General features: G+C 53.3%; 1 protein-coding gene across 1 annotated transcript; it reads left to right on the top strand.

The window, feature by feature from the left end:
* ZNF703 (zinc finger protein 703) lies at nucleotides 9,105-13,422 on the top strand. The gene is made up of 2 exons (XM_018042121.1): nucleotides 9,105-9,550; nucleotides 10,560-13,422. The coding sequence occupies exons 1-2, from the start codon at nucleotides 9,317-9,319 to the stop codon at nucleotides 12,087-12,089; spliced, it is 1,764 nt and encodes a 587-aa protein (XP_017897610.1). The 5' UTR covers nucleotides 9,105-9,316; the 3' UTR covers nucleotides 12,090-13,422.

The following is a 21,467-nucleotide window of genomic DNA, read 5'->3' as shown; positions in this document are numbered from 1 at the left end:
ATGTCCGATGCAGGATACAGTATGCTTGGGGCTGGTGCACGGGGATGACCCAGAGGGATGTTGTAGGGAGGGAGGTGGGAGGGGGGTTCATGTTTGGGATCGCATGTACACCCGTGGTGGATTCATGTCAATGTATGGCAAAACCAATACAGTATTGTAAAGTAAAATAAAGTAAAAATAAAAATTTTAAAAAATAATAAATAAATACAAAACAAAACAAAACAAAAAAAGACTCCTACATACGAACAAGTTCTGTTCCAAGAGTGCTTTCATAAGTCCAACTTGTTCATAAGTCCAGCAAAGTTAGTCTAGGTACCCAGCTAACACAATCAGGTATTAGGTTTATAATACTGTAACAGTTTTAATACTGTACTGTAATAGGTTTATAATAGTTTTCACACAAGAGATACATATAAAACAAACACACAAAGAGATTTTTAACCTTATAGTACAGTACAGTAGGACAGTACAATGACTGGCATCCAGGGGCTGGCATCGAGGGAAGAGGAGAGAAGAGTCACTGACTGGAGGAGAGAGAGGAGGTGGGAGATGGTAGAGCTGAAGGATCGCCACCAGCGATAGGAGACGGAGGGCAAGCTGCAATTTCACTCACGCCTGATGTTGATAGAACGGATGTTTGCGTCTTTGAAAGTTCGAAACTTGACAGTTCATATGTAGGGTACATAAATACACACATAAACATATATATGGTTATTCACCATAGGAACAAACACTGGAAACCATCTAAATGTCCACCAGCAGGGGAATGGTCAAATAAACTCATCACACATCCATGTAACAGTGCGGTGAAACTAAAAAAGTAAAATAAAATGCAGAAGCCCATGATGCAATCTCCAAACTATATTAATTTTTAAAAAAGCAAGTGCAGAACATTGTATGTAGTATGTTGCCATTTGTGTATAAAAGGGAGAAAGAATACGTATGTATTTGTTAATATATGTACAGAATACCTCTGAAGGATGGACAATATACTCATAGCATTGATGCATGGGGGAGAAGAACTGGATTGCGAGAGGGAGGTCTTTTTCAATGTGCATTCTCATAGTTTGGGAATTTGGTGCCATGGGAATCCACTTAATCATAAATAAATAAGTGCATGTTTCCAAAAAAAGTAATAGCTTAAATCATTTTTAGAGGGGGCTTATTATGGAAATCTCCACTCTGAATGGACTACTATATACTTGGATACTTGAAGCCAGCGGCTTGGTTGGGACCCCGCCTCTTGGATTTCCATCTCCCAGCAGAGGCTGGCAGAGGGCCACGGAAATAAACACTCCTCGAAATTGTTCTGACATCTTGGAATTTGGTTTTATCAAATACAAGCAGCGGTAATTGAGCCACTGCCTGAGCGGCTCTTCCCTTTTCTCTAATCATGTTTGTTGAAATGAATTTGAAGCTGCACATCCCTGCTAATTGGGAGGCCAGCCTAGCAAAGGGCCTGCTTTGGGCAAGTTGAGAGGCTTATCCACCAGAAGGGAGGGGTGGGCATCAGAGAACTATCATCACCTTCATGGCTGAAGCCCATGGGTGTCAGAAGCAGGTGTGACATCTGTCCTGTGCAACTGAAATAGTCGGTTTGCTACCAGGATCTCTGGGGGCCCAGTGGTTCCGGCTGGGAGGGTGTGCTCAGAGCACGGGGGCAGGACATCTGAGGAACCCTGGTCCCCGCTTCCCTTTCTGGGGCCTCCGCCCTGCTCTTGGACTCCCCTAATACCCAAATGAGAGATGGTGCATGAACGCACCTGAAATGATGCATACTAGCACCCAGAGGCGCTCAGTAAATGTGGTAGAATCTGAATTGAACATGAAGCAAATGCTTTTTTAGAACAGTGGGCAACTGGAACCAACTCGTATGTCTAAAATACATTAGCCACAAGGATATATGGTACAGTGCAAGCAATGCAACCAACATTTTATCACAACTTTGAATGGAGTATAATCTATAAAAAATTGTGAATCACTGTTGTACACCTGAAACTAATATAATCTTGTAAGCCAATTGTACCTCAACTTTAAAAATTAAAAAAAAAAAAAAAAAGACTACTGGGCAACTAAAGTACAAGGTAATGAGCACGATTTCAGTTACAGCCTCCTGACTTTTTCTTTTAATCTACAAAAGAAGCCCACAGGTGCCCAAAGGAGAAGATTGCCCTGCCTTTTAGGAGCCAGCAATGTGCATGTCTTGGAGGTGACCAGGACTGGCCGGCCTGCCCTGGTCCTTATCTCCCCTGGGATCACCTCAGGCCTGTACCTACCAAGTAGCCAATAAACAGTACTTGAATGAATTCGTTCAATCCAGTTCAATTAATGAAATGAAAGTTTACCTTGCTCCCTTCTCTGTGTCAGCTTCCTTTCTACCATATTCTCAGTCCTGGTGCGAGTTCTCAGTCGCTTCAGTCGTGTCCAACTCTTTGTGACCCCATGGACCATAGCCCGCCAGGCTCCTCTGTCCATGGGATTCTCCAGGCAAGAATACTGGAGTGGGTTGCCATGCCCTCCTCCAGGGGATCTTCCCAACCTGGGGGTCAAACCTGTGTCTCTTAGTGTCCAGCACTAGGAGGCAGGTTCTTTACCACTAGCTGGAGATAAAAATAAAAACCTGGTTGTGAAGAGCAGTATTCTGGAAAACAGTTGAAGTCATTTGTTATTTTTTAGACCACATTTTAAAAATCTTTGCCAACAAAGGTCCATCTAGTCAAGGCAATGGTTTTTCCAATAGTCATGTATGGATGTGAGAGTTGGACTATAAACAAAGCTGAACGCCAAAGAATTGATGCCTTTGAACTGTGGTGTTGGATAAGACTCTTAAGAGTCCCTTGGACTGCAAGGAGATACAACCAGTCCATCCTAAAGGAAATCAGTCCTGAATATTCATTGGAAGGACTGATGCTAAGCTGAAGCTCCAATACTTTGGCCACCTAATGCAAAGAACTGACTCATTGGAAAAGACCCTGATGCTGGGAAAGATTGAAGGCAGGAGGAGAAGGGGATGACAGAGGATGAGATGGTTGGATGGCATCAGTGTCTCAATGGACATGAGCTTGAGTAAACTCCAGGAGTTCATGATGGACAGGGAGGCCTGGCGTGCTGCAGTCTATGGGGTCACAAAGAGTAGGACACAACTGAATGACTGAACTGATACTGATAATGAGGCTGTGCCAGGCAGCAGGTGGGATCTTAGTCCCCTATGCAGGGTTCAAACCCACACCCCTGCATGGTGAGCATTGAGTCTTAACCACTGTCCCTCAGGGAAATCCCTGAAGTCTTTAGCTTTCCTGCTGCTCTCTCAGGCCTGCATTCAGATTAGCTCAGAAACAGATACTTGCATTTGAATCCTGGTTCTACCACTTTTGAGCTGTGTAATTTGGGCAAGTTACTTAACCTCTCTGAGCCTCAGGGCCTCACCTATAAAAACAAGCATACTCCATACCTCATCAGTTTGTAGTGAGAGGTGAATGAGTTCTTACAGGTAAGGAGCTCAGACAGGCCAGCATACCGTAAGGCTCCATAAATGTTATTATTACCCAGGGTCAAACACTCTCTGCTAATCGCAGCCAAGGTGTTGGCAGATTACTAAAGGATGATTCCTCCCAGCAGTATCTGCAACTTAAAAGGGGAATCTGGAAGAAACCTGAAGGCCCAAAGGAACAAAGTCGTCAAGGGTGACTGCCCAGGGCTAAGGTTGATGTCTGGGGCGGGGCTGGTGCAGGGAGGAGAACTTCAAAAGCACACCTCCTGGCACCCCACTCCTTGCCACCGCCCCCTACCACCAGCCGCCCTGCCTATCTCCCCGAGGGCTGATAGGAGATAAACGAAACCACTTCTTCAAAGCACCCAGCTCAAGGACCATGATCAAACACGGGGCTGGAAGATAAGCTTCAGTCTACATTTCCTTTGTCCGTTCCTTCCCATAACTTCTCCAAAGGAAACTCCAGGTGGGGGAGGGAAAGGAGGCAATTCCTTCTTCTTTCATCAAAGGGAGTCACCTCCCCGTCCCCATGGTGGTGGGGCTGTAAGAGGAGACCCAGTAGGCCCTCTTCTGCCAGGACTACCACGTGGCTTCAGGCTCCCCCAGAAGCTCTGGGGGCCCGACTTTATCTGTCAAAGCCGGGGGCGGGGGGGAGTGGGGGGGGGGCCAGACACCTGCCCAAAATAACTCAGAAAATTGCTGCAAGATGATGAATGCAAACAGGTATTTGGGGAAAGATCCTTTAATGGGCTCATACAGTTGACATTTCGAAAAATACTAAGTCATCCACCTTTTTGTTTACATGGAGAGGGGAGACAGAGCTAAATAACCCTCCTTTGTAAAGTTCTTATTCATTCATCAGCAAACTAGCACTGGACATGGATGGCATTCAGACTGCATGGATTCAAGCCGCCATCTCCTACCAGCTCGAATTGGCGGCAGGGGTACTTAACCTCTCTGTGCCTCCACATCCTCCTGGTGAAATGGGGTAACCATACGACCTACCTCCTAGGGCTCCAGTGGGGACTAAAGAGAAATCGTGCAAAGCGCTTACACATGCTTGGCTCTCGTGTTAGCTGCAGTGACCACGATGGTTAGACATCCCTCTAGGCAACAGTATACAAAGAGGATGAGAGCTATAGGGAAGCATCCACGGTCCAGCAGGAGGATGGACAAGTCAATAAATACTGGCAGGTGCCGGGTGATGAGTGTAATAACAGAACAGAATTGGAGCTGTGAGAACGGAGAAGGGCCACCAGAGTGGGCTCCCCAGCAAGGCTGGTCCTTCTAGCTTTGCCCGCTTGCTCTTACAGTGCCCCAGGCTCCTCTGGCCTCCTGGTGCCCGGGGCTGTGTCTGAAGCTAGGCAGACGCAGGTGGTGCTGAATCAGGGCTCCTGGCCAAGGCAGTAATTGCCAGCCGCTGAAAGATATTAAGCGCCAGGGAGGAAAACCAAGTCCTCTATGAGGCAGACTTTTCAGAGTTCTTACAGCTTGTAAAAAAAAACCAAAAATGTAAATAGTTACCCAGTGTGATATTATTTCCTGTTGTTGCCATTAGGGCTTGAGTGTCATGTAGAGAGAACCCATCATTCAGGCAATTCGGCCCCACGACGATGGAAAACTCTGCATTAACGGTACACAACGCACCTCCCACCGCTCCTCCCAGCCTGACTCAGGCAGGGTTTTTTTTCCTGGGTAGCGAGTTTTATGTAAATTGAAATCTTGAAAAAATATATATATAAATATTCAGAATTTCCTAAAGGATTTTCGTGATGGCTTCTTAGAGGGTTTTTTTTTTTTTTTTTCAAAGACCGGGGAAGGGGTACCCTCACTTGGGTAGGGGGCTGGGCCCTAGCCTCGGATCCTCCAGGCCTGGGGCGACTGTTCTGAGCAATCACCCCACAGATGCTGAGGACACTACTGGTCACAGCTATCACTGACTCGGGACTTCCTTTGTGCCAAGCACTAGATATGTGATATGCATTTTCTGGTTTGGCCTGCTAACCCTGAGGCGGTCACTGCTAGGCTTTTTTTTTTTTTTTTTTGCTTAGTTTTAAATATTTCTATATTTTTATTTGGCTGCATCTAGTCTTAGTTGTGGCATGTGGGATCTTTAGCGGCGTAATGGGCGATCTTTTTTTATTAAGTTGTGGCATGCGGGTTCTAGTTCCCTGACCCAGGATTGAACCTGGGTCCCCTACCTTTAGAAGCATGGAGTCTCAGCCACTGGTCCACCAGGAAAGTCCCACACTCTTAGGCTTTACAACTGAGGAACTCAACGCTCAGCAGGGTTTCCTTGCCCGGGACCACTGCAGGATTGTGATGCAGAGGCCTAGTTCCCAGAGACCTACCTCCATGAGAGGACTTTGTCACCCACTGGTCACAGACCTTTGGGTGAGTGACTCACCTCTCCATGCTATACACGGGAATGACAGAGGTACCCGAAGCTTATCGAGAGCCTGAAGCACAGAATGTGACTCTTCACCACGTTGGCAGGGGTATGCTCAAGCAGCCCCACCCTGCCCTACTGTCACGGTGCCCTCCCTCGAAGGGCAATCTGGGAAGGGCCTCTTAGCCACGCAAGAGCCGCTTTTCTGCAAGGGAAGCACCTGGGCCCTGAGCAAGACAGTGTCTCACATGGCCTTTTCAGCCACACCCTATCAATAAACACAGCCCAACTGAAAACTTCTTTTAACCTTTTTCCCTCCCAGGTGACAAGTCATTCCTTTGCAAATGGCCCTTGCAATAGGCTACTAGGACCCCATTTAGGACTCTGTAGAGGTTAGCATTTCAGCTAAATGAATATCAATTACCGATTGTAATAATCCTCTAGCATCCAGCAGCGGTAAAGAATCCACCTGCAATGCAGGAGATGTAAGTTCAATCCCTGGGTTGGGAAGATCCCCTGGAGAAGGGCATGGCAACCCACTCAAGAATTCTTGCCTGGAGAATTCCATGGACAGAGGAGCCTGGTGGGCTACAGTCCATGGAGTCACAAAGAGTCAGACACGACTTAGTAACTAAACAATCTTTTAATTAGGCCTCTGGCCTGGCTGAGTATGATTTTTCATTTTCCCAACTAAGGTGATTGGATGGATCCAGCCAAAGGGGCCCCACTTTGCTCATCAGCATCCCAAAGGGAAGCATGGCCCTAATCCCTTGCTAGCATTTTCCAGGAGAGGGGAAATAGGGCTGGTCTCCACCGAAGTGCCATCTGGCACCCCCAGTTCCTAGTGATGACTGTGAACTAAGGGAGCAGGGTTTTTTGAAGACAATATGTGATTCCCTGGGCAAACTCCCCACCCTTCACCCCAAGCCTGGTCACCTCCTCCTCACCTCCTCCTCTCCCCGCCCCCACTTTCATTCATTCCTTACCTTCTTCTTCGCCTTTCCTCCCCAAGTAGACAGTAAATATTTTATCACCTTGCATTCTTCTCCCCTCTTTCTGTTGCCTCCTGCCCCCCATTCCTTCCAAATTCCTACATGCCCTTGTCTCTCTCTCCCCTCCTCTTTGCTCCTAACTGATTCCCCATTAATCATTCAGAACACACATCTGCATGGGTCGGAGCAGGAGCCCTTGGCTGGCGTTCACAGCTGGGCTGGTTGTGATCATCAAGAAGGGGTCTTTTCATCTTTTCCTGTCTCCTAGGGTTCCCCTCTTGCCAGATCTTCCTCCTCCTCCAAAGTGGCGTTCCAAGGCCCACCGTCTTCTTTCTGGAAGGTTCTGCACTCTCTCTCTGCAGAGAAGTCTCCCAAAGGCCAAATCACCTCGTAGATTGAAGCAGCCTTGCAGTGGTCATTTAAACTTGACACTGGCAGTGGCAAGGATGTCAGAGTGCTCAGAGGCTGGTAGGAGAAGGAGGAGTGGGTAGGGGATAGGGACCACCACAATAAAATAAATGGGGTCTCCCCCCTCCTTCTTGTACCCCCCGTGCTGCGGTATGGAATACATCACCCAATCAGGACATCCCTTGGCATTCATTGTAACCTAGTTTTATCAGGATTAAAATCGGGGTTGGGAACGCCTGTGTAATTTCTTAGAGGTCTAGACATCCTGTCCAAAAACCAGACCGATCCAAGGAGTACACTCAGTTTAGTGTTTGATTGACGTGGCCTGGGAGTGGTGCCTGGTGCCTTCTCTACTGAGCATCGTAAAGACTGCCATTTGTTATTTCTGTGATACTCGTTTCTGTTGGAAGAACGCCTTTGAAATCGTCTCTGCCCTTCTGGGGATCTCAAGGCGTTGATCAATGAGCAGCAGAGTCAGAGACCGGCAGTTCGGGAACAATATGCCCCGAGTGACAGGCCCGACAATCCGAGTGACAGATGCGGGCTGGGAGGGGGGTGCTCAGAGCAGGGCAGTGACACCAGCGCGCCTCCACTGGCCGCCGAGAGAACCGGGAAAGGGTTCTCCCCAAAGGCCTGCGTCCAAAGGGCCAACTTCACCCTCTTCTCAGCGGACGGGGAACTCTAACGCCAGGACAGGGACTATGTGAAATCTCTGTCGGGTGCGAAGCTGGCAATGCATACTTTATCCGAAAGGCACGGGAGGCAGGAGACAGGGGGATACTGTTATTTTCATTTAAAAGTTTTTAACTCCGAAATTCCCTTGGGAAAACCTAGGGCATCTTCCCCCTCGAGAAGAAAAGGGGGGCGGGGCGTGGAGGGGCCGCATCTTTGGCGCTTACAACGACGTGCAGCGTTTACAGAGACCCGCCTCTTGTAGGATGCAAACCCCTCCACGTCCCTACCCACCCGCTACCCCTGAAACAGCAGTCAGGCGCGGTGCCATGAGAGAATTGTGTGCCCTTAAGCAGCACGCCGTAAGAAACCCGGAACACACCCAAGCATCGAACCTATAAATCGGTGCGCAGGCACCGGGCGCCAGGCGCGTCCCGGCGGCGTGCACCACAAGCGGGGACCGCGCCTTATCGAGACCATCTCACCCCGGAAGGGGAGTCCTCAAACTTGCAGGTTGCGGACAGGGCTGGCTCAAAGTTGCTGGAGCGGTTTTCGCCGCGTCGTTAGAACCGTGGCTGCCTCCGAGGTTCGGGCGCTTCCTAGTGAGCACACCCGGGAGGAAGCCAATTCGGGGGGGAAAGAGCTGAAAACCCGAGCCGAGCTGGGGTTCTGGAGGAGCGGCCCGCCCCCAGGCGGCCTCCGGGAGCGGCTGGGACTTGGCAGTCCCGGAGCCGGCCGCCAGGGGCTCCTACCCCATCCCCCAGCCCACCCAATTCACCCCACCCCAGAGACACACGGACTGCGGGTGACCTGTCCCCCTTCCCCGGCCAGCACCACCCCACCCCACCCCAGCCGTGCGAAGGGAGAGAGCGCAGAGCGACAGAAAAGCCCGCGGAGGGCAGGGCGCAGAGCCCAGGGTCCCCGGGGAAGCCCTGATCTCGCCGGGACCCCGGGACCCGGGCCGGCCCGGTTGGGGGCAGGGGAGGAGGCCGGCGGTGGGGCCAGGCCGCGGCGCGGCGGCTAGCGGGCGCGGCCCCTTTAAGGCTCTCCCCGCCCACCGGCTGCGCCGGGCGCTCTCCCCGCCCCGGGGTCCCGGCGAGATCGGCGATTGGGCGGGCGCGGCGATCCCTTTGAAGTGTGGCTGCCGATCGCGGCTATTTGACGTGCGGCTCGCGGAAGGCGAAGGTTTTTGTGTTGCTCGCCGGGGCCAGCGGCGGCGGCGGCGGCGGCGGAGGAGGAGGGGTGGAGACGCGGCGACCGCTGCACCGCACTCGGAGCTGCGGAGCGAGCCCACCCGCCCCGGGAGCTCGCCTCCCCGGTGCGCCCCCGCCCTCCCCGCCCCCCTAGCGGCGCTGCCTCCTCCAAATGAGCGATTCGCCCGCTGGATCTAACCCAAGGACACCCGAGAGCAGCGGCAGCGGCAGCGGCGGCGGCGGGAAGAGGCCGGCGGCGGTGTCCCTCTTGCCCCCGGCGGACCCCCTGCGCCAGGCGAACCGGCTCCCCATCCGGGTCCTGAAGATGCTGAGCGCTCACACCGGCCACCTCCTGCACCCGGAGTACCTGCAGCCGCTGTCCTCCACGCCCGTGAGCCCCATCGAGGTCAGTCCCCTGGTCGCTGCCCGCCAAGCGCCCGCCCCATTCCGCCCACCACTGCCCGGCTCCCTGCGCCCCGCGGCTCGGTGCGACGCTCGGGTCCGGCCCCAGTGGCCGACGGAGTGAGAGGAGGGACGGAGATAGAGGGATCGGAGCCCACTGGGTTCTCCCCTACGGGCTTCTCCCCGGGGGAGAAGGTTCCCCTTCCACACTCGCCCTTCGGAGCTTCGCGTTTCCTCTCTCGGATTGGATTTGCTCTTGGAGTGTCCACTGGGCCCTTTACTTTTCCTCGGCACCCAGTCCCCAGGCCATAAAGTCTGTCTCCTGGGCTTTTTTCGGCCCCCCACCCCACCCCCACCTCTCCACCCAGGTTTGTTCTCTTTGAAGCCCGATCGCCGCCCCCCCCCCCCTTCCCGTCCCACTCCGCTTCTGCCCCATCCGGTTGGAGCGCACGACGCCCGGGCACTCCCGACCCCGGCTCCTTCTTCCTCCCGCTCCCCTGGGGGCCCTCCCCGGGAGGGAAGGGGGCTCCGAAGAGAGCGCCTGCGGCCGCCCAGGCTCAAGATCCAGCTTCTCCCCTGCTCCCACCCCGCGGCGACACCGCCAGAAACCCGTCCCAAGCGAAGTTCCCCAAACTGAAGGCATAAGTTTTTAATCCAGGCCTAGAGAGGAGGAGGAGATGAGAGAGCAGGGGGCGAGTCACGGCCCCTCCCCCAGCCCCGACTCCAGAGAAGTCACCTTCCCCCGGGATGGCCTTCGGTGGACGCCTTCCACGGCCCGTTCCCCAGGGCCTGCGGCGCCCTCCGGGACCCGGGGCAGCGAGGGATCCCACCACTACCAACGCGCAGTGTAAGCGCAGTTGCGCTCAGCCCCCGCGCTCGCAGCCGGTCTCCCGGAGGCCCTCCTTTCCCCTCTCACCCACCCTGCCCCCCAGGTAAACCACCCCCCCCCCCGGCCGCTCCGTGGGTCCCTGGTCTCATCCGCTTCTCCCTCCCCTTGCCGCTGTCTCCCACAGCTGGACGCCAAGAAGAGTCCTTTGGCGTTGCTGGCCCAGACTTGCTCGCAGATCGGCAAGCCGGACCCGCCGCCCTCGTCCAAGCTCAACTCGGTAGCGGCGGCCAACGGGCTGGGAGCGGAGAAGGACCCCGGCCGCTCGGCCTCGGGCGCCGCCTCGGCCTCTGCGGCGCTCAAGCAGCTGGGGGACTCCCCGGCCGAAGACAAGTCCAGCTTCAAGCCCTACTCCAAGGGTTCCGGGGGAGGCGACTCCCGCAAGGACAGCGGCTCCTCCTCTGTGTCCTCCAGCTCCTCCAGCTCCTCCTCCTTGTCCCCGGGAGACAAGGCGGGCTTCAGGGTGCCCAGCGCCGCCTGCACGCCCTTCCCCCCGCATGGAGCGCCGGTCTCCGCGCCGTCGTCCTCATCCTCCCCTGGCGGTTCCCGGGGCGGCTCCCCGCACCACTCTGACTGCAAGACCGGGGCCAGCGGGGAGCTGGACAAGAAAGACCAGGAGTCCAAGCCCAGCCCGGAGCCGGCGGCCGTGAGCCGCGGCAGCAGCGGGGACCCTGGCCCGCACGGCGGTGGCGGCGGCGGCGAGCCTGGGGCCTCCGGGCGCAAGTCGGAGCCGCCCTCCGCGCTGGTGGGGGCCGGCCACGTGGCACCGGTGTCGCCCTACAAGCCGGGCCACTCGGTGTTCCCCCTGCCTCCCTCCAGCATCGGCTACCATGGCTCCATCGTGGGTGCCTACGCCGGCTACCCGTCTCAGTTCGTGCCTGGCCTGGATCCCAGCAAGTCTGGCCTCGTGGGAGGCCAGCTGTCGGGGGGCCTGGGCTTGCCGCCGGGCAAGCCCCCCAGCTCCAGCCCGCTCACCGGGGCCTCCCCGCCGTCCTTCCTGCAGGGATTATGCCGAGACCCGTACTGCCTGGGAGGTTACCACGGCGCCTCGCACCTCGGCGGCTCGGGCTGCTCCACGTGCAGCGCGCACGACCCGGCCGGGCCCGGCCTGAAGGCGGGGGGCTACCCGCTAGTGTACCCGGGGCACCCGTTGCAGCCGGCCGCGCTCTCGTCCAGCGCCGCCCAGGCGGCTCTCCCCGGCCACCCTCTCTACACCTACGGCTTCATGCTGCAGAACGAACCGCTGCCGCACAGCTGCAACTGGGTGGCGGCCAGTGGGCCGTGCGACAAGCGCTTCGCCACCTCGGAGGAGCTGCTCAGCCACTTGCGGACTCACACGGCCCTGCCCGGCGCCGAGAAACTTCTGGCCGCCTACCCGGGGGCCTCGGGCCTGGGCAGCGCCGCCGCAGCCGCTGCGGCCGCTGCCTCCTGCCACCTGCACCTGCCCCCGCCCGCCGCCCCCGGCAGCCCGGGGTCGCTGTCCTTGAGGAGTCCACACACTTTGGGGCTAAGCCGGTACCACCCGTACGGCAAGAGCCACTTGTCCACAGCCGGGGGCCTGGCCGTGCCGTCGCTGCCCACAGCTGGACCCTACTACTCACCGTACGCGCTGTACGGACAGAGACTGGCCTCCGCCTCGGCACTCGGGTACCAGTAACCACAGCCCTGCCTCCTCCCCGCGCCCTCCTGCCCCACCCGCCGCCGCTGCAGCCCCCCGCCGCCTGCCCCCGCCGCCGGAACCCCCCCTCCCACCGCCCAGATCCCTCCCCTCCCCACCGGACTGTGTATTTATTTACTATAATGTTAGCTTACAAGCTGGGAATATAAGTGCATTAACGACCCACAAGAGTCAATGGTATGCAAAGAGTCTGTTCGCCCCTCCCCTCCCCGAATAATAATATTAATCACACCAGTAACTACATGCCCCCGCCCCCCCCCCGCCTTTCTTTTCTGTTTTATTTTTTCTTAGATGTAAGTTTGCCTTTTTTGTTTTTGTTTTTGGATTGGTTTGGTTTTATCTGGAGGAGGGGGCAGCGTGGGAGCTTCTTTTTGTTTTCCCTCCAGGGGGACTTGCTTGCATGCTTCCTAACGTTCAAACTACGTTTCCTCCTCCCCGCCCCGCCCCTCTGCCCTTCATTCCTTCTTGTTTCTGTCCATTCGAGGTTCTGGTTTGTTGGATTTTTTTTTCTTTGTACAAGTAACAGAGAGGAGGTATTTTTTTTGTAACGCATTCGGAGGTGTTGGGAGCGACCTTGGGGGCTGAAGGTCTTGAGCTCTGTGGACCGGGGACTCTGCCCTGTGACCACTCCCTTGCCACTCTCTTCCCTCTGGGCTCCTTAGTCTGCTCCCTGGTCCCCCAGATTAGAGCCTTGCTCCCCTATCTTGCTCTGAGCACGAGTCAGTGGCTGGAGAGTCTTCCAATAGCCTTTCCCCTTTCCAGACTCTGAAAGGCCCCAACCACTCGGTGGTGGTCGCACCACCTGCTGGTGAGGGGGCTGGCAGGGCTCATCTCATTCAAATAAAAGTCCTAGAAGGCCCTGCTGGCATGAAACTTTGCTGTTTATAGTTTGCAAAGTGCTATTATAGTCATTGTTTTTCTCTGATAATTGGGGCAGGGGTCCCTGTCCTGGCGATGGGGGCTGGGTCGGTGATTCTTGCTAGATCCTTCCAAAGCAGACCAGTGGCAGTATCAGCTGGCAGTACAACCCTTTTAGCACCTTTGGGGGGTGTGGGAAGGGAGTCAGGGAGCATGCGGATCACAGCAGAGCCCGTCACCCCTTCCCAGGCCTGACCCAAGAGTCCCCAGAGTTGGCCGTGGGCTCCCTCAGTTACTGGGATCGAAGACTCGGCCCAGGGTCTTCTCCCGACCCCCTCCCTCCCACCCTCCCTCTGGGCCTGATGCAGGGGGCTGCGGGGCCCATTTGAGATGAATAGAGCTCTCCCTTGGTAAGACTTATTTTGTTAATAAATGGAGTACTTGGCTATATTCACACCGTGGTGTGTTTCTGTCTTGCCTCACCCAACGGCCCACTTCCAGACACCTAAGCAGATGCCCTTCTTTTATTCTCATTGAAAACACCTTATGGTTTCCTTCTCGGATTTCCGTTCAAGAACGAGTTTAATGCGTGTTCTCAAGAAAGAGGGGGAGGAAGGGGGATGCGGGAGGGGGCAGAAAACCAAACTGCCAGCGCGTTACAAATAATAAAATGCCCCCCGCTTCCCCCCCGCCCCAACTCGGTTATTTAGCTCCCAAGCTCACTTCAAAGGTCTTGACATCACCTGGGAACGGGGCGGGGAGAGTGTGTGCATGAGGACTTTTCCTCTAGATGAGGGTCTAGATTCGAGACCCAAGGGGCGGAGAAGGGACCCAAGATCCGGGGCTCAGAGACTCTGGGCTGCACCATCCCCGGGACCCGCGAGCAGGCAAAGACGACGTGCCTCTGGCGCCACCTGGTGGCAGAAAGGCGAACGACTGGCGCCCGCCGCAAACGCCTTCCGCGCTTCGCACTCAAAAAATGAGGATATCCTCTCCCTGGCAGTGCCTTACATGCACCTTAAAGTCCAAGGGTATACGCACCTGCCGCGAAGGGCGCTTCTCACGGCTTGGGGACTCCCTAACTCTAGCGCTGGATAGTGGGCCCCCAGTTTGGGTTTTGCGGAGAAGGCGCGGCAATGACTTGGCATGTAGGAGCCACCCTCGGTTTCCCCGTCTTCTTGAGCCGGCACGATAGATACTGGCTTCTGTATCCTTGAGCAGGCGACAGCGGGGATGCTGTTTTTCAGGATGATGAGGAAAGGGCCGGAGCACCCCTCTACTGTGCTGGGAATCTCCGGGGTCCGAAGGGGGGGACCATGGGGGCCCCGGGGCCTGCGCGTCTTCCTTGGTGCTTTCTCGTTCCCACCCCACCCTCCCCGGGGCAGGGGGCGCCCCTTGCGGCTGGCCCCTCTCAAGTTCCTGATGCAGGACGCCCGGCACCCACCTCTCAGGTTGCAGCGGGCCACGGCGCTCGGATGCTCGGCCTCCTGCGCCTAAGGCGTGGAGCCACCTGTTGGGCGCGCTGAAAAATGTCCCCCTCGTCCCCTCCGAGCCGCGCTGCTCTACGTCAGGCGCCTCGCAGCTTTGGGAGCTGCTGTTGTTGCCATTCGTGTTGTTTTGCTTGACGTTCTCGGTGAGGAATGCGACTTTAGGGCAATTCCTGCTCCACAAACTGTGTGCTTTAGAAACATCCGGAAACCCAGAGGTCAAGGGGGTATCTCTCTGCTGGCGCTGATTCATCCCACAAATGGCCCCAAACTCCTTTAGAGAATCACAGGGTGGGTCTTGGCCTCATCCGGCGTCATTCAGTCGGGATTTGACAGAACTTCAGCGTAAGATGTTTCATGGGGTTTGGGACTTGAGGGGTTGCCCCTACAGCTTTGTTTCCCGGCAAAATTCCTTCCCTAGTCAAGAGAACCTCAGTCATCTGCAGAAAATAGTACTCCTGGAGTAAGATCCTGTATGTGTCCCCAGGGAAGGAACCTGGTCTGCTGGCATCCTCGCCCACAGTGATAAACACGGTACGGGAGAGGCTGGAGGCCCTGAAGAAGTCGCCCCTGAGGGCAGCTCAGAGTCTTCCTGAGGGACCATCCTTACCAGACTTCTCAGAGTTCAAATTGGCCCGAAGCTTGAAAAGAACTGAACTGTAGCGACTTGCTTTATTTTTTTATCTCTGTTGTTTTGTTTGCTCTTGGTTAATCTTCCCTTCCTCTCACATCTCCCTTTTTCTTTCAGGTACCTTTGTATGCTTGTTTCTAATGCCTGCTAAAACTGCTGGAAATTGCTCCCTCTGCAGGGAGAGTTAAACTTTTCTCTTAAACTATGGTCAGGGGCTTCCCTGGTGTCTCAGGTGGTAAAGAATCTGCCTACAATGCAAGGGACCTGGGTTTGATCACTGGGTGGCGAAGATTCCCCTGGAGAAGGAAATGGCAACCCACTCCAGTGTTCTTGCCTGGAGAAATCCATGGACAGAGGAACCTGATGGGCTACAGTCTATAGGGTCGCAAAGAGTTGGACACAGTTGAGCAACTAACACTATGGTCTTCAGACCTTCCTAAGGACCACAGGCTCCCCTTGTTGGAACAGAAGAAAGGAAGAGACTTGGTATCTCCCCATATAGTGAAAGTTCTCTCCAGGTACTTGGCTTACAGGAAAGGTGTGAGAATGCACATTAGACCTCCTCCTCAGAGATTTCCCCCAGAAAATGTATCATCGGCTTTTGCAGACCAGGAAGGATGCCTTTGGCCTGATTGGAAAAGGCTGGTGCCAGCTCCCACCGTGACTCAAAAGGGCAAGCAGACATTGTAGCCTGGAGTGGTCCAGGTTTCACCCTCCCAGTCAGCCCTCCCCACCATAAAAGGGTGAGGGTCCCAAGACATGTGGCTGTTTTCATTCACTGGGGCAGGGGGTGGTGGTGGTGGGGAGTGTGTTACTTGCAGGAGCTACAGAAACAAAGTTGCTGTTTTCAGAGCCATAATGCTGCCCACCAGCTGCTCATTTGCATAATTAATTCATCCAGCAACTCTGTGCTCCAGCATCACCTCCACCTTCCATCACTCCACCTCCTCCTCCTCTCCCTAGCCCTCCTCCCACCCCTTCTCCTAATCTCTTCCAGGCGCCAGAACCGGGGGCCTGTGTTCCCAAGGCACTGGGAAGGGTGACAGCCACACAGCTGGGCCTTTAGACACTGGACGTTCCTGGCTCGGGGTCATAATTTCACACCTCCTGCCTGGTTATTTTTGTGGCCTCATGGACAGCAGGGAGAGGAAGAGAAGGGGGGAGACCTCACTCACCCTCAGATATTGCTCAACAGAATTGCAGGGGGGTTGTTTTTAACTTCCCAGTCACCCCTCAAACCCATCCTCAGAGAATTTGCAGCCCACAGGGGAGGTGTGGGGTGCAGGGGCCTCCATCCTTTGCAGTCCTAGCTGCCCTGGCCTCTCCAGCATCTTGGGATGTGTCTCAGTACATGAACTAACCCCTTCCTGATGGATGTCTGGGTTTCCGTGGAATCTGTCTTCCAATAATGCCGCGACTCTGTCCTGTATTAATCATTCTGCAGGGGAAGCTGCACTCCAGTTTTCTGTTTGACTTGATTTCATTCATCCTGTCTTTTTGCGAAATAGATGGTTGAGTGCATCCGATAATGTATGGTTTAATTTGGAGCACTATGGGTTTGAATTACCATTTTCATAATGCGCTGTGCATTAATGTGTTACATCATTTATAAAGAGGAATGTCCCGGGTTTCAAACTTTCCTCCTGAAAGCCAAAGTCACCTCACGGAAACAAAGCCAGATCACATGGACCCAGCTCCTCGCCTGGCTGCCTCCTCCCCAAGCCAGGTGAAACCTGCCAACCCCTCCCTGCCAAAACCCCACCCCCGCCCCCTGAGGCTTTTATGTCCACAGAATGCAGGTGGGTGTCAAAAGTTTGGGGAGGAACTTGCACATGGCTGCCCAGGAGCCATCAATGGCAGCACAAAAGCTCCCCCTCATTATCACATGGCAGCCCGGCCCCTTAGAGGAGACCTCCAGTGGTCGGCTCCCCCTCGACCCTAAACCCCACACCCCCTCCCTGATGGCCCGTAATAACACCAGCTGTCTGTTACTCAAACTCTGACTGAGGAGGAAAAAGCACTGATTATCCAAATACAGTCATTAAAGGGGAAATGTGTTTTTAGGACTGTCAGAGTGATTAATGAGAGCTAGCCGTCTTTGCAAATGCACTTGTTTAGTCTAACTGGCAGCTTCTATTTTCCTATTGATTTATTGCAGCCGTTGCCGGGCCTCGGTGTGTGCAGTCAGGGCACTTCACAACTGTGCCCTGTTTAAACAGGAAAAGCATGCACCGGTTTTGTCCGGGAGGGAGGGAGCAGCCGAAAGTCTCTCCCCTCAGCGCAGTCTCCAGGGCCCCAAACCAACAAAGAAGACATTAAAAACCTGCAGCCCAGAGAGAGAAGGAAACTGCCTCCCCTCGGTCGTCCTGGTTCCAAGGTCAGCGGAGGCGCACCCTGGCCCCTGGACAAAGCCCGCCCTATTGTCACACTCAGCATGCCCGCATCCTCTCCTCCGGTCCCCCCAAACCAGCTGTCAGCCCCTGAGTCCAAGGACAGGAAAGGCACCCAGCAGAGCAGGGAGGCCGGGGAGGGGGCCAATGGGCTCGGCCAAACTAAAAACAGAATCGAAGCCACCCTGCCATCCAGGGGTGGGAACAAGATCGGGGGGTTGCGGGAAATTGATGGAGCTCCATGGTTCATTTGGGGGCTTCCCTGGTGGCTCAGTGGTAAAGAATCCGCCTGCCAATGCAGGAGACTCAGGTTCAATCCCTGAGACAAGAAGATCCCCTGGAGAAGGAAATGGCAACCCATTCCAGTATTCCTACCTGGGAAACCCCATGGACAGAGGAGCCTAGCAGGACAGTCCAGGGGGTCACAAAAGAGTCGGACACGACTTAGCAACCAAACCACAACATGGTTGATTTCAACTTTTAAAAAGTGGGTGGCAGACACAAGAGTGCTATTGACTTCATTCCACTTGCACAGTTTGTTTTGACAAATGATGTACCTAATGACCAGCATGGAAATGGCAGCTTGAAAATACAGACCTGGTGTTGGAGAGTCAAACTTCCAGGAGGTGGATCATCAAGGCAGACAGAGGTTACAAGATTCCTGTTGTGACCAGCGCAATGCCGGATGCCAGGAGACAGAAGAAAACTCAGACCAGATTCCTGCCCAATTTAGTTGGGGGAGACAAGACACACCCATGAGATGGAGAATGAGATAGTATTCTATACCACTGCATTTATGCTGATCTAGTAAGCGTTTACTTATGCAGTGCAGACAGTGGGGAACTTGACCATTTACAATAAGGGGCTAATTGTGCAGATCAGCAGTTGGGCTGCAGCAGCTGGAGGGAGAGCTCTCTGGGGCTACCTGCCCACGGGAACCCTGATCTGTTGGGAGGCTCCCCAGTTCCCCTCAGGCACGTCCTCTTCTGAAAGCTGGAAGATGGATGAGGCCTTCATTCCATGGTGATGAGCAGGCTGAGCCAGAGCTCCAAGCCGGCAAATCAAAGAAGAGGCTCCCCAGAGTTCCCTGGGGGCCTAGTGGTTAGGATTTGGTGCTTTCACTGCAGAGGCCTGGGTTCAATCCCTGGTCCGGGAACCACCCCTTGGAATACAACGAACAGGCTTCCCTTAACCCACTTGCACCTTCCAGACCTGGAAATGGTTTATGCTTCTTCCTAGATGAAGTGCCTTTACAAGTTTTTCCCAGGGGCAGTGGCCTATCGCCAGCTTTAATACTTCCCAAGACAGGAAAAGCTGTCAGTGGGTTTGGATCACAGAGGTGCTAGGAAACCTCTTAAGAGAAAAGAAACGGAACCTGCCAGCTGAGTGGAAATGAAGTGACTGTACGACTCAAAATGGAGACCCAGGGTGTGAGTGTCCTTTGGTAGCTTGAGGGAGAAACTGAAAGACTCTCCCCTCAGCACAGTCTCCAGGGCCCCAAACCAACAAAGAAGACATTAAAAACCTGCAGCCCAGAGAAAGCAGGAAACTGCCTCCCCTCGGTCGTCCCAGTTCCAAGATCAGCGGAGGCGCACCCCTGGCCCCTGGTAAGTCCAGAAAGTGTAGTCATCATACATACAGTTAGAAACAGCACTGAAGCAGGGGCCAGAAATCCTGGATTTTTCTCTGGTTCTGAAGCGTATTGCTGTGCGACCTTGGAGAAGTCACTTAATCTCTCTGAGCCTCTTTTTTCCCATTTCTGAAGTGCAACTGTTGGTCCTCATCATCTTTAAGCAATTTTTTTTTTTTACCGTGAAGTATTTTATTTATTTTTAGTTGAAGTACAGTTGATTTACAATATTATATTAGTTTTGGGTATACAACATAGCGATTCAATGTTTTTATAGATTGTACTCCATTTAAAGTTATTGTAAAATAATAGCTATGTTTCCCTGAGCTGTAAAATATATCCTCAAACCTTATCTGTTTTAATACATAGCAGTTTGTACCTCTTACTCCATTACCCCTCTCTTGCCGTCCCTTCTCTCTACCCACTGGTAACCATTAATCTGTTCTCTGCCTGTCTGTTTTGTTATACATTCATTCATTTTTTTAGACTCCACATATAAGTGATAATAGAGAGCATTTTTCTTTCTCTGATTTCTTTCACTAAGCATAATACTCTCCAGGTCCATTCACATTGTTGCAAGTGGCAGGACTTTATTTCTTGTTCATGGCTGAGTAGTATTCCTGTGTGTGTGTGTGTGTGCGTGTGCGTGTGCGTGTGTGCGCGCATGCACACACCACATCTTTATCCACTCTTCATCTGTTGATGGACACTTAGGTTGTTCCCATATCTTGACTATAGTAAACAGAGCTGCTACAAACATTGGGATGCATGTATCTTTTTGAATTCGTGTTTTCATTTTCTTTGGATATATACCCAGGAGTGGAATTGCTCCATCATACGATAGTTCCATTTTTAGGTTTTTGAGGAGCTTCCATACTCTTTTTTAAATAGTGGCTGCACCCATTTAATTCCCACTAAGGGTGCACAAGAGTTTCCTTTCCTCCACATTTAAGCTCTTTCTAATCGAAATAGTCTATGAGTTTTTAAATGTTTCAAGGGTGATGCACTATGCTGGTCGGAGTTGGCTCTGACAGTGGTCCTCAGTCTAATGCAATTCTGAAATTCCTATCAGGACAGTAAATATGGAACATCCAGAAAAAGATACCTTGTGACTTCACCTCCGTGATGGAGGGCAGGTGGAGGGTCCACAAAGATACTGTAATGCGAACTTTCCATCCAGGGAAAGAAGGAAGCATTAAAATACTTTGTTCATTTGACAAAATGCTGAGGATACAGTGATGCCGGTATTTCAGAGGCTGCTTGGATGCCTAAGTGGGTCAAACATTATTATTTTAAATAGCGTTGAGAATCCTGTGAGGTTAAACCAAGGTCTACATAAAGACTCTTATTTTTCTCAGCCTACAGCCAATTGCTTTTGGAAAATGGAACTGGTGAGGGAAGAAATGAAAGGCAGAGGAAAATCAAACCACAGTGGGGGACCGTTCCTCTGAGTGGGCAGTGGGGATCTCCATCGATCTTTGAAACATAAAATAAAATGATCCCCCTGGAGTGTGAATCAGAGGCCAGATTTTAGAATGGAAACAGTCATTTGGAAGATGTTGCTGCACATTCCCCGTGCCGTTTGTTCTCCTGGGTAGGTGGATGTGTGAGTGTGAGTGTGTGTGTGTGTGTGTGTGTGTGTGGTGTGTGAGTTATATACAGGCTCGTACCCAGTCCATAAAGGGAATAGTATGACTACACAGTCACACTTATCCTTCTCACTTTGACAACTTCAAATACAGGCAGCACCAAACACACACACAATAAGCCAGGCACACCCTGGAGCAGGGTTCCCCAACCCCCGGGATCCAATGCCTGATGATCTGAGGCAGAGCTGACGTGATAGTGATAGAAACAGTACGCAGTAAGTCTAAGGCACTTGACTCTTCCCGAAACCATCCCCCCAACCTGGTCCATGGAAAAATCGTCTTCCATGAAAACGGTCCCTACTGCCAAAAAGGTTGGGGACCGCTGCCTTGTGGCATCTCTGTAAGCGTCATTTCGTGTATGCCATGGCACAGTTAAATTTTTAATATTTACAACAAACCTGCCATTCACTCTCATGAGAAAAACGGATTTGGAGAGGTTAAGGAAATCGCTCACGGTTTCACAGTGAAAGAGCTGTGGAGTCAGGACACAAACGCAGTCCTGACTATAAAACTCTTTGCACTGAGCCAGTAGCTTCAGACTTTGTACCCAGGTGGGTTTCAACGCTGCAGATGGATAGAATAAGGGGAACTGTCCCATCAGAATGTCTTGGCCCGTGTGTCTACATGTGTTGGGACCCTGCTGGACGCCGTGCAATTGAAGGTCCATGGGTCATTCCAAGAGCTGAGACTGCTGAGTGCAGTAGTTTGCACT

Source organism: Capra hircus, chromosome 27, assembly GCF_001704415.2.
Source record: "Capra hircus breed San Clemente chromosome 27, ASM170441v1, whole genome shotgun sequence".
Classification (NCBI taxonomy): domain Eukaryota; kingdom Metazoa; phylum Chordata; class Mammalia; order Artiodactyla; family Bovidae; genus Capra; species Capra hircus.
This window is presented reverse-complemented; position numbering and strand designations above follow the sequence as displayed.